Below are 19071 nucleotides of genomic sequence, written 5' to 3' on the forward strand. Positions count from 1 at the left end.
TCTTCAAGTCGAAAAAGTCGAAACTCTAGAAAAGATCCCAGAGTTTCCGAGTTGGATGACAGTTCAAAACGTTTTTTTTCTCCCCCCCCCAGTCGGAGATATTTCTTTCCCCACTGAGTTCCCAGTTGTCTTGAACGCACGTCAGGAAGTCTGAGATTTCAGAGTACCAAATTCCTAGTTGTTGTGAACGCGGCATTAGTCCTGTTTAGGGGCTGGGTTTCTGGTATTTTATCTAAAGAACAAATCCGTTGTAAGCAAATATGGAGAGATAAAGGCATTGAAAAGAAAAGAAGAAGTATGCCTATATTACCATAAGCTTTTAAAATGGCAATACGGGAACTGAAAGTGTGTCTTCTTGGGGTAAGTGAAATAAGTTATTGTTTTGGCGATTGTCTTTTTTTGTGAAATTCTTTGTCTGCGGTCCGTCCGAATATTTTTAGACTGAGAACCCGACCGTTTGAAATCCTTTCTGTCTAGTAAAATTTGACATCGCATAGAAACGGAACTGTTATTATCTTACTATCTTATCGAAGAATCGTTGCACACTGAGAGACATTTCTTTAGGAAAATATGTGAAGGCGACGCCACATAAACCTAATCCTAAACTTTCCCCGGCCAGTTGTAGACCTGTACAATCCCGTGTGTAATCTGTCAACTATGTGTCGTTGTTTATTATACTGCTGCTTGGTTTGTTTTGTTGTCCTTGTCAGTTGAGTGATTTCCCTTACCTTGCTTTTTTAAATTAATTTATTTATTTTTTTGCAATGGCTCTTCTGACTATTAAATAGCAGCCATTACGTCACCATCCGGTTAGAGTTGTTACAAGTAGCCTGACGCAAATGATCGAAATACGAAACATTTTATTAGGAAATGTTTGTGTAACAACAGTATAAGCTTCCTGTTCCTCGCCCCAACCTGGGCTTGAACTAGGGACCTTCTGCACACATCAACAACTGCCTCCCACGAAGCATCGTTCGTTACCCATCGCGCCACAAAAGCCGCGGCCCTTGCAGAGCAAAGGGGGAACAACTACTTCAGGTCTCAGAGCGAGTGACGTCACTGATTGAAACGCTATTAGTGCGCACCACCGCTAACTAACTAGCCATTTCACATCGGTTACATTTTCAGACATAGAATTTTGTTTAATAATATCAAGAAAGGAAAACTTTTAATAGCCTTAATAGCAGAAATAATATTATAGCATTGACAATACTGTTAACAACATTAAAGGGTAATGATTACTAGATAGTTATCATGGCAACCGCAAATCAAATCAAATGTATTTATAAAGTCCTTCTTACATCAGCTGATATCTCAGTGCTGTACAGAAACCCAGCCTAAAACCCCCCCAAAAAACAGCAAGCAATGCAGCTGTAGAAGCACGGTGGCTAGGAAAAACTCCCTAGAAAGGCCAAAACCTTGGAAGAAACCTAGAGAGGAACCAGGCTATGAGGGGTGGCCAGTCCTCTTCTGGCTGTGCCGGGTGGAGATTATAACAGAACATGGCCAAGATGTTTAAATGTTCATAAATGACCAGCAGGGTCAGATAATAATAATCACAGTAGTTGTCGAGGGTGCAACAAGTCAGCACCTCAAGAGTAAATGTCAGTTGGCTTTTCATAGCCGATCATTGAGAGTATCTCTACCGCTCCTGCTGTCTCTAGAGAGTTGAAAACAGCAGGTCTGGGACAGCAGGTCTGGGACAGGTAGCACGTCCGGTGAACAGGTCAGGGTTCCATAGCCGCAGGCAGAACAGTTGAAACTGGAGCAGCAGCACGGCCAGGTGGACTTGGGACAGCAAGGAGTCATCATGCCAGGTAGTCCTGAGGCATGGTCCTAGGGCTCAGGTCCTCCGAGAGAGAGAAAGAAAGAATTAGAGAGAGCATACTTAAATTCACACTGGACACCGGATAAGACGGGAGAAATACTCCAGATATAACAGACTGACCCTAGCCCCCCGACACATAAACTACTGCAGCATAAATACTGGAGACTGAGACAGGAGGGGTCAGGAGACACTGTGGCCCCATCCGATGATACCCCCGGACAGGGCCAAACAGGCAGGATATAACCCCACCCACTTTGCCAAAGCACAGCCCCCACACCACTAGAGGGATGTCTCCAACCACCAACTTACCATCCTGAGACAAGGCTGAGTATAGCCCACAAAGATCACCGCCACGGCACAACCCAAGGGGGGACATTATTTACAATGCTACTGTTAATAATAATAGTAATAATAATATTAATAATTATATTCTTATTATAATTATAATAATACACTTTAGAAAACACATTAATATCCCATTGTTACGTAGCCCATATTGCACAATGTTCAGTAGATTTGTAAAAAAAAAAAAAAAAATTGTGTATCCAATCAGCTTGAATGCAGTATGTTTTTCATATTGGAAAAACAAAACCTGTCAGTTTCAACTCGAGATATCTAGTTTTTGCATGGGCTGCATCTCAATCCATCGCATCCACCTCGCGGCCTTTTCAGCATCTGAGGTGGAAGGTGGCCAAGCTACAGCGGTGTTTGTCAAACCTGATTGGTCTTCTCACGAAAACGCCTGTAGCGTTAAAACTAGCAAAACCAATATGATCTCACTGTGGAAAAGGGGAGACGCTTACGAACACGATGGTGACTTGTCTGAAGGTAACAAATTAATGGAAGTATGGAGGTCGTTTTATGCCAACAAAAATATGCGTCCAAAAAAAGGAAAATATTTCCTGAGCCATCTTATATCTCCTAGAACAGACACTTCAAAACCTTATTCCTTGTGATCAACACTGAACAAAAATATAAACGCAACATGTAAAGTGTTGTGTGCAAAATGTGCAGCTTTGTCACACGACACAATGCCACAGATGTTTTGAGGGAACGTGCAATTTTCATGCTGACTACAGGAATGTCCACCAGAGCTGTTGCCAGAGAATTGAATGTTCATTTCTCTAACATAAGCCACCTCCAACAATTCCTTTGAGAATTTGGAAGTACTTACAATCGGCTTCACAACCGCAGACCACATGTAACCACGCCAGCCCAGGACCTCCACATCCGGGTTCTATACCTGCGGGATCGTCTGAGACCAGCCACCCGGACAGCTGGTGAAACTGAGGAGTATTTCTATCTGTACTAAAGCCCTTTTGTGGGGAAAAAACTCAGTCTGATTGGCTGGGCCTGGCTCCTGCACAGTCATGTGAAATCCATGGATTAGGGCCTAATATTTGATCAAATAATAAAAAATAAAAAAATAAAATGTTGATACCTAAAGAGGTCCTAAAATTCTAAATCAAATAGCTAAATGATCCTTGGTATGACATTCCATTAAGACACATACAGCGAATACAATGGGTGTAAACTTTACCGTGAAATGCTCGCTTACGAGCCTTTTCATAACGATGCAGAGTAAAATAAATTATAATACAAAATAAAATATTAACACAAAGAATAAAATACACAAGAATGGAGCTATATACAGGAAGTACCAGATCAATGTGGAGCTATATACAGGAAGTACCAGATCAATGTGGAGCTATATACAGGGAGTACCAGATCAATGTGGAGCTATATACAGGAAGTACCAGATCAATGTGGAGCTATATACAGGGAGTACCAGATCAATGTGGAGCTATATACAGGGAGTACCAGATCAATGTGGAGCTATATACAGGGAGTACCTGATCAATGTGGAGCTATATACAGGGAGTACCAGATCAATGTGGAGCTATATACAGGGAGTACCAGATCAATGTGGAGCTATATACAGGGAGTACCTGATCAATGTGGAGCTATATACAGGGAGTACCAGTACCAGATCAATGTGGAGCTATATACAGGGAGTACCAGATCAATGTGGAGCTATATACAGGGAGTACCTGATCAATGTGGAGCTATATACAGGGAGTACCAGTACCAGATCAATGTGGAGCTATATACAGGAAGTACCAGATCAATGTGGAGCTATATACAGGGAGTACCAGATCAATGTGGAGCTATATACAGGGAATACCAGATCAATGTGGTGCTATATACAGGGAGTACCAGATCAATGTGGAGCTATGTACAGGAAGTACCAGATCAATGTGGAGCTATATACAGGGAGTACCAGATCAATGTGGAGCTATATACAGGGAGTACCAGATCAATGTGGAGCTATATACAGGGAGTACCATTACCAGATCAATGTGGAGCTATATACAGGGAGTACCAGATCAATGTGGAGCTATATACAGGGAGTACCTGATCAATGTGGAGCTATATACAGGGAGTACCAGATCAATGTGGAGCTATATACAGGGAGTACCAGATCAATGTGGAGCTATATACAGGGAGTACCAGATCAATGTGGAGCTATATACAGGGAGTACCTGATCAATGTGGAGCTATATACAGGGAGTACCAGTACCAGATCAATGTGGAGCTATATACAGGGAGTACCAGATCAATGTGGAGCTATATACAGGGAGTACCAGATCAATGTGGAGCTATATACAGGGAGTACCAGATCAATGTGGAGCTATATACAGGGAGTACCTGATCAATGTGGAGCTATATACAGGAAGAACCAGTACTATTTTCTTCATTTGTGTTTCTCTTTTAATCATTTTAATTTTCTTGTATCTTATGGAAACTACACTGCAATTCAGTTTCATTGTAAACTGATGTGCTCCATTGTATTTGTGTAAATATAATATATATATATAATATATATATGTAAATATATCGGTGTAATATGAAATCCCGATAGGATGTAATCTGATTGAGTAGAATGACACAATGTGTAAGAAAAAATATAACATTTGTACAAAAAAAATAATAATTCTAAATAAAACACTAACATATCTTGATTAGATAAGTCCCCCCCCCCCCGAGGTAATACATGTTAGAAACACCTTTGGCAGCCATTAGAGCTGTGAGTCTTTCTGGGTACGTCTCTAAGAGTGATTACAGCTGTGAGTCTTTCTGGGTAAGTCTCTAAGAGTTTTCCACAAGTGGATTGTGCAACATTTGCCCATTTGTTGTTTTTCAAATTCTTCAACCTCTGTCAAATTGATTGTTAATCATTGCAAGGCAACCATTTTCAGGTCGTGCAATAGATTTTCAAGCAGATTTAAGTCAAATCTGTAACTCAGCCACTCAGGAACATTCACTGTCTTCTTGGTAAGAAAGATTTGGCCTTGTGTTTTAGGTTATTGTCCTGCTGAAAGGTGAATTCATCTCCCAGTGTCTGGTGGAAAGCAGACTGAACCAGGTTTTCCTCTAGGATTTAGCCTGTTCTTAGCTCCGTTCTGTTTATTTTTATCCTGAAAAACTCCCCAGTCCTTAACAATTACAAGCATACCTATAACATGATGCAGCCACCACTATGCTTGAAAATATGAAGAGTGGTACTCGTGTTGTATTGTATTTGCCCCAAACATAACACTTTGTATTCGGGACAAAAAGCTAATTGCTTTGCCACATTATTTGCAGTATTACTTTAGTGTCTTGTTGCAAAGAGGATGCATGTTTTGGAATATTTTTATTCTGTACAGGCTTTGTTTTTTCACTATGTCATTTAGGTTAATATTGTGGAGTAACTACAGTGTTGTTGATCCATCCATCAGTTTTCTCCTATCACAGCCATTAAACTCTGTAGCTGTTTTAAAGTCACCATTGGCCTCATGGTGAAATCCCTGAGTGGTTTCCTTCCTCTCCAGCAACTGAGTTAGGAAGGACACCTGTATCTCTGTAGTGACTGGGTGTATTGATCCACCATCAAAAGTGTAATTAATAACTTCACCATGCTCAAAAGGATATTCAATGTCTGCTTTTTAAAAAATGTATTTGTATTTTTACACATCTACCAATAGGTGCTCTTCCTTGCAAAGCATTGGAAACCCTCCCTGGTCTTTGTGGATGAATCTGTGTTTGAAATTCACTGCTCGACTGAGGGACCTTACAGATAATTGTGTGTGTGGGGTACAGAGATGAGGTAGTCATTCAGAAATCATGTTAAACACTATTATTGCACACAGAGTGACACCATGTAACTTATTATGTGACTTGTTAAGCACATTTGTACTCCTGAACTTATTTAGGCTGTAGGTTATAGCCATAACAAAGAGGTTGAATACTTATTGACACAAGACATTTCAACTTTGAATTTTTTATTAATTTGTAAAACTTTCTTAAAACATAATTCCACTTTGACATTATGGGGTTATTGTGATGTAATTATGGGGTATTGTGATGTCATTATGGGGTTAATGTGATGTCATTATGGGGTATTGTGATGTCATCATGGGGTATTGTGATGTCATTATGGGGTATTTTGTTTAGGCCAGTGAATATTCAGACTGGAACAACAAAATGTGGATAAAGTCAAGGGGTGTTAATCCTTTCTGAAGGCACTGTATGTCTAATATGAAAAAACGTACTGCATTTAAGCTGCTTGGCTACTCTCTTTAAGGGCCACAGAATGAGCAGCGACGCTGCTGTGGGTTTAAACTTTGTGGAGTTGGAAACTAGAAATGTTCTTGAGTAGAATGGATCCCGCTTTTTACTGCGACACAACGTACAGGCAATTATGTACAGTTCAATCAATTATAGGAGTACACAAAAAATACATTGTTGACCATTTAGGTTTGAAAAATATAATAAAAAAATCACATAATATCTTTTAATTATTCTTCGTATGATAACTAGTATAAAATATTTAGATAATTGTATACATTTCCCATCATTTTTGCCCTAATTAGTCATTGACAAAGTATACAGGACAGACTCTTATCCTGAAGGATTTCAAAAATCCGTGACCAGGGAAGTGCTTAGTTATTCTTGCCTGCTTCACAATGGTCGACATGACGACACCAACAAAACATTGTGTCCTTGGTTTGCAAAACAAGCAACACAGAGTACTAGGATGCTTTTGGCAATAACATACTGTATCTTCTCAAGCATTCTTTTCTGATCTATTTTTATTTATTTTTTTGTCTTTTGTAGACAGACAGAGCAACCCCCTACATTACATTTCACCAAACTTCTTTGTTTTTGCAGGATACTGGAGTGGGCAAGTCTAGTATTGTATGTCGTTTTGTACAAGACCATTTCGACCACAACATCAGTCCAACGATAGGGTAAGTTGTCAGAGCATTAATACCTTCTTCTACGCAATAGGTAGCAACAAGTGTGTAATCAGCTTTCAGCCTGTCCTGTTGTGGACACCTTTTTCAGGAATCTCAAATAAGACTCAAACCCAGGTTCTCTGTCTTCCTTGTCCCAAGGAGGAAAATGAGATTAGCAAAACATATGTGTTGGGAGGATTTTGCTGGAAATAAGGGCTTTATATCCAAAGACCGTTTTCTTTGTCTGCTTTCTCATCTGATTGTGTATGTCATAATAGATCTGGTAGTGACTAGTGAGTGAATCTAAAACAGGGATGCATAACTGGCGGTGCGCGGGCCACAGTGAATCTAAAACAGGGATGGATAACTGGCGGTGCGCGGGCCACAGTGAATCTAAAACAGGGATGGATAACTGGCGGTGCGCGGGCCACAGTGAATCTAAAACAGGGATGGATAACTGGCGGTGCGCGGGCCACAGTGAATCTAAAACAGGGATGGATAACTGGCGGTGCGCGGGCCACAGTGAATCTAAAACAGGGATGGATAACTGGTGGTGCGCGGGCCACAGTGAATCTAAAACAGGGATGGATAACTGGCGGTGCGCGGGCCACAGTGAATCTAAAACAGGGATGGATAACTGGCGGTGCGCGGGCCACAGTGAATCTAAAACAGGGATGGATAACTGGCGGTGCGCGGGCCACATGGCTCCCCTTTTGTAGGCCTGAGGACCAATTTCCAAAATGTGCAGAATTCCAGGAAATACATTTTTAAAAGTAAATGTTTTCTCTTCACTGTCACAGGTGGGGGGGGCTGAAATCTCACAGAACAGTTAGTTGTTCTATTTCCTTCTATATCATTCACAGTTGTATAATGGTGAGACCAACTGCTTGGCCTAACGTTCTGTGTTATTTTTTGCAGGGCATCGTTTTTAACCAAGACGGTACCGTGTGGACATGAACTACACAAGTTCCTCATCTGGGACACAGCGGGACAGGAAAGGGTGGGTTAGCTACCTCGTCTTTCATCATCCGCTATATGTTTCAACTACTCATCTCTCGTCTGTTCATCGGTTGTTTCTGCCTTTGCTCATCCTTCATCTGTTTATAACTCGAGAGAGAGAGAGAGAGAGGCTGCTGCCTACACTGAGACCCAAATCACTGGACACTTTAATAAATGGATCACTAGTCACTTTTTAAACAATGCCACTTTAAACAATGCCACTTTAAATAATGCCACTTTAATTATGTTTACATATCTTACATTACTCATATCACACGTGTATATACTGTATTTGATACCATCTACCGCACCTTGCCTATGCCGCTGGGACATCGCTCATCCATATACTTATATGTACATATTCTCATTCACCCCTTTAGATTTGTGTGTATTAGGTAGTAGTTGGGGCATTGTTAGATTACTTGTTAGATATTACTGCACGGTCGGAACTAGAAGCACAAGCATTTCGCTACACTCGCATTAACATCTGCTAACCATGTGTATGTGACCAATAACATCTGCTAACCGTGTGTATGGACCATTAACATCTGCTAACCATGTGTATGTGACCATTAACATCTGCTAACCGTGTGTATGTGACCATTAACATCTGCTAACCATGTGTATGTGACCATTAACATCTGCTAACCATGTGTATGTGACCATTAACATCTGCTAACCAGTGTGTATGTGACCATTAACATCTGCTAACCATGTGTATGTGACCATTAACATCTGCTAACCACGTGTATGTGATCAATAACATGTGATTTGATTTAGTTGCCAGCTTGAGCTAAACTCATTCGGGGAGAGATTTTATACAAATCTGTCCACATTGTTTACGTTTCGTTAAAAACAAATGTCCTACAGTAACTTCAGTGCTTGCTAGGAGGTAAAGTCTGGTTCCAGGGGTCAATGGAGAGAGTTGGCATGGCAACTCTTTTCACTGTTTACTTCTTGGTTCCAAAGTATGTATCCAGACACTTGTCAAGTCACATTTACAGGCGACTAGGTATCGTGATGTATCCTTTCGAAGGGATCATGTGATTGGTTATTCTGAGACACACTGAGAGGTCAGGGTTCAAGGTTCATAGCACTGTTGTGACATGATGACTCACAAGGGTGGGGTGTGTGTGTGTGTGTGTGTGTGTGTGTGTGTGTGTGTGTGTGTGTGTGTGTGTGTGTGTGTGTGTGTGTGTGTGTGTGTGTGTGTGTGTGTGTGTGTGTGTGTGTAGGCTGCCTGGGCAGTAGTGGGATAGATAGTAGATACTGGTGAAATCCGTTTCATGTTTTGTTTCCTTGTCACGATAGTAACGAGTATCTTGATACTGGTATCGTCCTGGACCTAATTATCGTCTAATGTCTAATGTTAAATCACTTGGTTATCTCGTCATCCCTTCGTCCAACATTGTTGCATTTCCTGGTTTGTATTTTGAACTTAGAATGTTTTTTTCTTTTCCAAACTAAATTTGAGAGAGTTGGCTACATGCCTGGTAATGTACCATGAATATGTACCGTGAATATGTACCGTGAATATGTACCGTGAATATGTACCGTGAATATGTACCGTGAATATGTACCGTGAATATGTACCATGAATATGTACCGTGAATATGTACCGTGAATATCTACCATGAATATGTACCATGAATATTCTACCATGAATACGTACCGTGAATATCTACCATGAATATCTACCATGAATATGTACCATGAATATCTACCATGAATATGTACCGTGAATATGTACCATGAATATCTACCATGAATATCTACCATGAATATGTACCGTGAATATGTACCATGAATACGTACCATGAATATCTATAGGCGATACCAAACAGTTATAACTGAGTTATAAAGCAAGTCAACGGCGGTTTATAACACAATAATATCGGACTAATGAACTGCAACCTGCACTTGCTTGTGCAGATGGGAATTTATGCTGTTGTTCTACTAGCGACCGTAACTTTAATGTGTCGTTGTATTCCAGTTCCACTCGCTGGCCCCCATGTACTACAGAGGCTCTGCCGCCGCTGTCATCGTCTACGACATCACCAAACTGGTAAGGAACGGATTCCAGACGACAAGACGTTAAAGCCCGGTTCCCCAGATCTATTTGTGTTGTCTTGCCAACTCCTATCTTCGTTGTCATGCCAAACTGATCTGAGGCCAGGGCTCCTATTCATAAAGCTTCTCAGTGTATCAGTGCCGATCTGCTTTTTTTTTTATTATTATGAATCAGTTTAGATGGGCAGGGAAGACCTGATCCTAGAATCAGCCCAGAGCTGTGGATAATGAAGACCTGATCCTAGAATCAGCCCAGAGCTGTGGATAATGAAGACCTGATCCTAGAATCAGCCCAGAGCTGTGGATAATGAAGACCTGATCCTAGAATCAGCCCAGAGCTGTGGATAATGAAGACCTGATCCTAGAATCAGCCCAGAGCTGTGGGTAATGAAGACCTGATCCTAGAATCAGCCCAGAGCTGTGGATAATGAAGACCTGATCCTAGAATCAGCCCAGAGCTGTGGGTAATGAAGACCTGATCCTAGAATCAGCTCAGAGCTGTGGATAATGAAGACCTGATCCTAGATCAGCACAACTACTCTGAAATGCTTTATGAATACAGGCCCAGGCTAGAGAAATTAGGCTTTGTATAAAAAGCCAGGTTTGACCCATCAGCCCTGGAGTAAAGTGTAACCTGGCCATTCTATTGTCTGTCTGTCTGTCTGTCTGTCTGTCTGTCTGTCTGTCTGTCTGTCTGTCTGTCTGTCTGTCTGTCTGTCTGTCTGTCTGTCTGTCTGTCTGTCTGTCTGTCTGTCTGTCTGTCTGTCTGTGTCTGCCAGGACTCTTTCCAGACACTGAAGAAATGGGTGAAGGAGCTGAAAGAACATGGTCCTGAGGACATCGTTGTAGCCATCGCAGGGAACAAAAACGACTTGGGGGACATCAGGTATCAATTATTATTATTATTATTGATTAGATTTTTTTCATGTTCGGGTCAACATCATAAATAGATTGTACATACAGGAAACAGGAAACGGAAACAACCAACAAACAGCAAGACAATACAATGAAAGTAAACAAGTACACACTAACAATAAGTATTATACATTCACTTTAAGTAGTCTGCTATTAATGTTTCCAATACTGATTTATTCTTTTTATTGCTTTCTTAGTAGTAGTAGTATAATATATAAAGTATATAGTATATAAACTATATAAAATACAGAGTCAAATTGACCAGGGTTGTCACGGCTGTGTGGAGAGACGGAACAAGGCGCAGCGTGCTCCGAGATCCACATATTTTATTAAGTGAAAATTTGAACAAAACAAATAAAGAAACAGCGAACCGTGACATCAGCGGCGCTACATGCTACTAACTCAAAACAAGATCCCACCAAAACACAGTGGGGGAAATGGCTGCCTAAATATGATCCCCAATCAGAGACAACGATAAACAGCTGCCTCCGATTGGGAACCATACCAGGCCAACATAGAAATAGAACAACCTAGATAACCCATCCTAGTCACACCCCGACCTAACCAACATAGAGAATAAAAGGCTCTCTATGGTCAGGGCGTGACCAGCGTCCAGTTGACCCATAGATTCATTGAATTTTTATATTGACACCTCTCAGGGGGCTGTATAAGCAATATTAGGGAGAAGAGATAGTAGAGTCTCATATTGTGTAGAAATCCCCTCCCTAAATATAGCACTCATTTTCTCCAGTGGTAACACATCTCACACTACCACTGATTTATGGTTGGCGGTCTTTTATCCAGTTAAGGAGAATTCATTTGCGGGCCACAAAGAGTCATTTTTGTAAGAAGATTGAGCTGTGTTAAGGTGAGTAAGGGTCTGTTCCCGACGACACCTGATACAAATAGCCATGGGGCCATTCATATAGGATACCTGACCATGCACTCCAGCTCTGTTTTCACATTTTCCCAGGACATTGTAATGAAACTTCAGAACAGATGGCCAGTCCAGAAAAGAGGGACTTTGTCCTTCTTCCACTTCCAACAGATATCAGAGAGTCCCATGAACCTCCACTTCCAACAGGTGTCAGAAAGTCCCATGAACCTCCACTTCCAACAGATATCAGAGAGTCCCATGAACCTCCACTTCCAACAGCTATCAGAGAGTCCCATGAACCTCCACTTCCAACAGGTGTCAGAGAGTCCCATGAACCTCCACTTCCAACAGGTGTCAGAAAGTCCCATGAACCTCCACTTCCAACAGCTATCAGAGAGTCCCATGAACCTCCACTTCCAACAGCTATCAGAGAGTCCCATGAACCTCCACTTCCAACAGATATCAGAGAGTCCCATGAACCTCCACTTCCAACAGCTATCAGAGAGTCCCATGAACCTCCACTTCCAACAGCTATCAGAGAGTCCCATGAACCTCCACTTCCAACAGCTATCAGAGAGTCCCATGAACCTCCACTTCCAACAGCTATCAGAGAGTCCCATGAACCCTTGGCAGAATCTTATACTGCATCTATGGCATCTTGTTGCAGGTGATAAGTCATCTTGCTTTGAGCACAGCCTTTGTCCAATTTAGAATTTCTGGGGCGTCTCTTCCCAGCTCCGTTTCCCATACCCTAATCAGAGCACTTGAGTTACTTTCAACATTAGAGCGTAAATCAATATAAAATGAAGAAATAAAAGTTAGGTATTTCAGCTTTCAACTGAGCCATTCTGCAATTATACAAGCATGACATGCCCAGTTATACATCTGTAGATGACGTAGTGCTAGACTTTCTACATTAATATAGTAGCTGCAATTTACTAACTTTCAGCCTTCCTCTTTTTCTGTGCAATATAAAGTCTGATAGATAGTTATTGAGTTCATTCAAAGTATTTCTTATGTATTAGTACTTCACCGCTGTACAGCTCTGTACTGCATTTACAACCCGCATGACGTGTTACTGCTTTTCGGACTAGGAAGTGGTCATTCTGAATTCCCAGAAATACAGGAAGTGGCGCTTACTGACTGAGCACCTTTTTTTGTTTGTTTAGTTAACAACTTGAAGACTTTTCAGCGGACATTCTCAGGAGTGTAACACCACCGCCGCTACGTTAAAGGCTGTTTCTTCTGGAAGCTCTGTTGATGAGTCAACCCCAGTACTAATTGTAGTGTCTCTTTTTTTTTTAACAGGGAAGTTCCTATGAAGGAAGCTAAGGACTTTGCTGAGTCCATCGCAGCTATCTTCATGGAGACCAGCGCCAGAAACGCTGTCAATGTGGAGGAGCTCTTTCAGAAGATCAGTAAGTGTTCAATGTGTTCACATCTCATATGGTTTGTTTACCATTCACTGGTACCAGGGTTGGGTTCAATTTGAATTGAAGTCAGTTCATTCGGGAAGTAAAATTAAGTGAAAATGAGAAGTTTATTTATTTCAAAATATGTTTTTATTTTAAAATCAAATCACTTACCTGAATTGATCGCAGCCCATGCATCATGCTAAGCTCTTTATTCTTCTTCTTCTTCTGTAAAGCATTGCGAATATCTTTTGATATCTGTTTGTTTTAGACGTAAGTTACCATCACAACATTCTATGGAACCTAAGACGGTAATCAGGGTGCTTCTCAAATGGCACTCTATTATAGTGCACTACTTTTCGACAGCACTATATAGGGAAAACGGTGCCGTCTGAGAAGCAACCACAGTGTAATAGTTTGCGTAATGATCCGTGTTGTGTTGTGTTTCAGGTAAACAGATTCCGCCCCTGGAGAATCCAGATTTAGAGAGTAATGAGTCCTTCAAGATAATCCGGCAGCCCCCTCCGTCTAACAAACGCTGCTGCTAGTAAGACCCCCGTCCGAGTCCCAAATAGACCCCTACCAACCTACCCCCTAGGCCCTACCCCCCTAGCACCTTACGCCCTAGGTATTTCTGTAGATCTCAAGGGGATTGTACTGGTGTAGTATGATCGAATATGTTGGAAACTCTACCTGTCTTATCTCAGGGAAAGGTGGCGATATTATCGTGTTACCACACTGCTTACACCTATCCTATACTTTCAGATCGGTATGAAGTCGCTAGGCCTTAGGGGTAAGGGGCAAGGGGTCAGTTTGGAATTCAGCATCCGATTGCCAGTGAGATTATCACTCTCTTTGGTACCATTCCATACACAGTTCCATGGATCAAGTCCACACATCCCTCTTGACACACGAGTCACAATGTAGAGTTGGTATACACAACAGCTGGATAGTTCAGCTCCCGATTGCCCCTTTCGACAGTCCACAATGGATATACAATACATGGGTCTCATGGAGAGAGGAGGACAACAAGGCTTTGGCTTTGTGATAGATCAGAACCTCTCCCCTATATAGCGTAGTGAACAGAGTGTCCCAAGTCTAGAAACCGTCCCTATAACCCATATAAAGCTAGTTGGACATTTCGCCATATTGTACCTATTCTACCTACTAGATATATCCAGGATATATCCAGGACAACCGGGCCGTGATTGGGAGTCCCCATAGGGCGACGCACAATTGGCCCAGCGTCGTCCGGGTTTGTCCGGCGTAGGCCCGTCATTGTAAATAAGAATATTTGTTCTTAAACTGACTTGCCAAGTTAAATAAAGGCTCAATTAATAAAAAGAATGTTGAAATCTAGTTAAATAAAGGTTACATTTCAATTATACTCCTGTGCCTTGGTACCGTGTGCTGTAGGCGTAATTTCTGGATATAGAGAGGAACCAGTGTTTAGTGGGATATGTTTTAGCAGCACAGAAAAATAAACATTTCATCTTTTTAGAAATAGAGAAAAAAAATAAGAATCTAAATTTTAAATTGAATATATATATATTTTTTTTCATTTAATCTTTATTTAACTAGGCAAGTCAGTTAAGAATAAATTCTTATTTACAATGACTGGCCTTACCGGAAAATCAAAAACATGTTAATAAAATAACTTATGACTTGAGATTACATTCCGAATACTGATACGATATAGAGCTTATGAATTCTCATTCCCGAACAATGCGGTCATCAGATGTGTAGATCCATTGATTGTATTGCTGCACCGTTGCTCCAGTATTACAGTGATAGGAGTTAATATCCATTTATTGCATGAATTTGGTCTCACCGACCGTCGTTGTCTTTTGCCCCATTGAACGCTTGTAAACTCAGGAGAGAAAAAAAGAAACGTCCCTTTTTCAGGACCCTGTCTTTCAAAGATAATTCGTTAAAAATCCAAATAACTTCACAGATCTTCATTTGTAAAGGGTTTAAACACTGTTTTCACATGCTTGTTCAATGAACCGTAAACAATTAATGAACATGCACCTGTGGAACAGTCGTTAAGACACAGACGGTAGGCAATTAAGGTCACAGTTATGAAAACTTAGGACACTAAAGAGGCCTTTCTACTGACTCTGAAAAACATCAAAAGAAAGATGCCCAGGGTCCCTGCTCATCTGCGTGAACGTGCCTTAGGCATGCTGCAAGGAGGCATGAGGACTGCAGATGTGGCCAGGGCAATAAATTGCAATGTCCGTACTGTGAGATGCCTAAGACAGCGCTACAGGGAGACAGGACGGACAGCTGATCATCCTCGCAGTGGCAGACCACGTGTAACAACACCTGCACAGGATCGGTACATCCGAACACTACACCTGCGGGACAGGTACAGGATGGCAACAACAACTGCCCGAGTTACACCAGGAACGCACAATCCCTCCATCAGTGCTCAGACTGTCCGCAATAGGCTGAGAGAGGCTGGACTGAGGGCTTGTAGGCCTGATGTAAGGCAGGTCCTCACCAGACATCACCGGCACAAACCCACAGTTGCTGGACCAGACAGGACTGGCAAAAAGTGCTCTTCACTGACAATTAGCGGTTTTGTCTCACCAGGGGTGATGGTCAGATTTGCGTTTATTGTCGAAGGAATGAGCGTTACACCGAGGCCTGTACTCTGGAGCGGGATCGATTTGGAGATACTGACACCAGATACTGACTGTTACTTTTGATTTTGACCCCCCCCCTTTGTTCAGGGACACATTATTCAATTTCTGTTAGTCACATGTCTGTGGAAATTGTTCAGTTTATGTCTCAGTTGTTGAATCTTGTTATGTTCATACAAATATTTACACATGTTAAGTTTACTGAAAATAAACGCAGTTGACAGCGAGAGGACGTTTCTTTTTTTTAGTTTTTTTGCTGAGTTTATATGTACATGCCTGTATAGCACACATGTAGAATATGTATTTCTGAGAATGTACTGTATAAGATGTTCATAATGTATATGAAGGACTAGGTTGCATGAGCACATGAATGCATCGTAGGGCGGCAGATATCCTAGCAGTTAAGAGCTTTTTGGCCAGTAACCGAAAGGTCGCTGGTTCGAATCCCCAAGCCTATTAGGTGTAGAAATCTGACGATGTACCCTTGAGCAATGCACTTAACCCTGATTGGTCCTCTAAGTCGCTCTGGATAAGAGCATCTTCAAAATGACTCAAAAATTTTAAAATAATTTGTAAAGGTCATGTTAATTGACTGATATTATCTCATAGAACAAAATGTAGAAGATCTCTTAAGCCCGTGTTAACTTCTGACCTTATTTTGGGCGTATATCCCAGAACCCCATTCTTTTTCCCCATTTAATTTCCCCTATAGGAATGCCCAACGAACCAGAGGTAGAAAATGCTAACACGTTTCTGCTTTTAGGACTACAATCTGGCGAGCTCTATAGGGCCAGATGCAGAGATAGATAGATTGGCAAATTACTGCGTCTGTGTAGAAAAACAGGGGACCCATAGGCTTTTGGATTTGACCGCTTTTATGTCATTTTATTTGTAGTTTGAGCACTTTTTCATGGAAAATTGTTGATTCAGTATTCGTTTTTGATGACTACATTCCCTTACGATTGTCCATCGATAGCTGAATTGCTACAGTGGATTGAAATGTCCACAGAACTGAATGGAATATGGAGTTTACAGCAACACTGCAATGTCATATTGTAAAAAAAATGTTTTGTACTTTGTAGGTAGATATAATACTTTTTTTTTTTTTACTATCAGGATTTTATACAATATTTTGAATTAGTCAGTGTACAGGTATTTACCATGAGATGTTAACACACAATACTGTTCTGGATTCTTCTGTACAAGTTTGACCGATGTCCAGGTGTGGCAACAATCAATAATCTGATCAAACTAGATTTGCACATTTCTTGCCCTGAATGCCTTCCATCACAGTCCATTGTGCAATGTAAACAAATGCCTTTGTGTTAGTTTTTCCCCCCTGTAGACAAAATCGAATAGGAAATTGATTATTATTCATAGTTTTAAATTGTAAAACATTTTTTTTGTGTGCTTGAGTGAAGTTATACCCTTTTCTATATCCTATGCAGACCAGATTAACATTTGATATATTCATCTGTATAATAATAAAATGGTCATTTCTATTTTCTCTTGTTCTTAATCTCTTTTTTCCTGCTTTATAGAAAGACAACGACAATCTGTCTGATCCACAACTGGAGTGTTTCCATCATATAGGTGGGGTACCCCCTCTTACTACCATCATATAGGTGGGGTACCCCCTCTTACTACCACCATATAGGTGGGGTACCCCCTCTTACTACCATCATATAGGTGGGGTACCCCCTCTTACTACCATCATATAGGTGGGGTACCCCCTCTACTACCATCATATAGGTGGGGTACCCCCTCTTACTACCATCATATAGGTGGGGTACCCCCTCTTACTACCATCATATAGGTGGGGTACCCCCCCTCTTACTACCATCATATAGGTGGGGTACCCCCTCTTACTACCATCATATAGGTGGGGTACCCCCTCTTACTACCATCATATAGGTGGGGTACCCCCTCTTACTACCACCATATAGGTGGGGTACCCCCTCTTACTACCATCATATAGGTGGGTTACCCCCCTCTTACTACCATCATATAGGTGGGGTACGCCCTCTTACTACCACCATATAGGTGGGGTACCCCCTCTTACTACCATCATATAGGTGGGGTACCCCCCCTCTTACTACCATCATATAGGTGGGGTACCCCCTCTTACTACAATCATATAGGTGGGGTACCCCCTCCTCTTACTACCATCATATAGGTGGGGTACCCCCCCCTCTTACTACCATCATATAGGTGGGGTACCCCCCTCTTACTACCATCATATAGGTGGGGTACCCCCTCTTACTACCATCATATAGGTGGGGTACCCCCCCTCTTACTACCATCATATAGGTGGGGTACCCCCTCTTACTACCATCATATAGGTGGGGTACCCCCCCTCTTACTACCATCATATAGGTGGGGTACCCCCTCTTACTACCACCATATAGGTGGGGTACCCCCCCTCTACTACCATCATATAGGTGGGGTACCCCCCCTCTTACTACCATCATATAGGTGGGGTACCCCCTCTTACTACCATAATATAGGTGGGGTACCCCCTCTTACTACCATCATATAGGTGCGGTACCCCCTCTACTACCATCATATAGGTGGGGTACCCCCTCTTACTACTATCATATAGGTGGGGTACGCCCCTCTACTACCATCATATAGGTGGGGTACCCCCTCTTACTACCATCATATAGGTGGGGTACCCCCCCTCTACTACCATCATATAGGTGGGGTACCCCCCTCTTACTACCATCATATAGGTGGGGTACCCCCCCTCTTACTACCATCATATAGGTGGGGTACCCCCTCTTACTACTATCATATAGGTGGGGTACCCCCCTCTACTACCATCATATAGGTGGGGTACCCCTTCTTACTACCATCATATAGTTGGGGTACCCCCCCTCTTACTACCATCATATAGGTGGGGTACCCCCCCTCTTACTACCATCATATAGGTGGGGTACCCCCTCTTACTACCATCATATAGGTGGGGTACCCCCCTCTTACTACCATCATATAGGTGGGGTACCCCCTCTTACTACCATCATATAGGTGGGGTACCCCC

General features: G+C 41.8%; 1 protein-coding gene across 1 annotated transcript; it reads left to right on the top strand.

Moving 5' to 3' along the window:
• Positions 1-245: 245 nt before the first annotated feature.
• On the top strand, positions 246-17533 carry rab31 (Ras-related protein Rab-31). Its single transcript, NM_001173577.1, is given in 7 exon segments — positions 246-360; positions 7043-7122; positions 8029-8110; positions 10103-10174; positions 10959-11065; positions 13280-13389; positions 13834-17533. Coding segments are annotated over 7 exon segments (585 nt in total). The 5' UTR covers positions 246-324; the 3' UTR covers positions 13932-17533.
• The last annotated feature ends 1538 nt before the right edge of the window (positions 17534-19071 follow it).

The sequence above is a fragment of the Salmo salar genome, chromosome ssa03, assembly GCF_905237065.1.
Source record: "Salmo salar chromosome ssa03, Ssal_v3.1, whole genome shotgun sequence".
Taxonomy (NCBI): domain Eukaryota; kingdom Metazoa; phylum Chordata; class Actinopteri; order Salmoniformes; family Salmonidae; genus Salmo; species Salmo salar.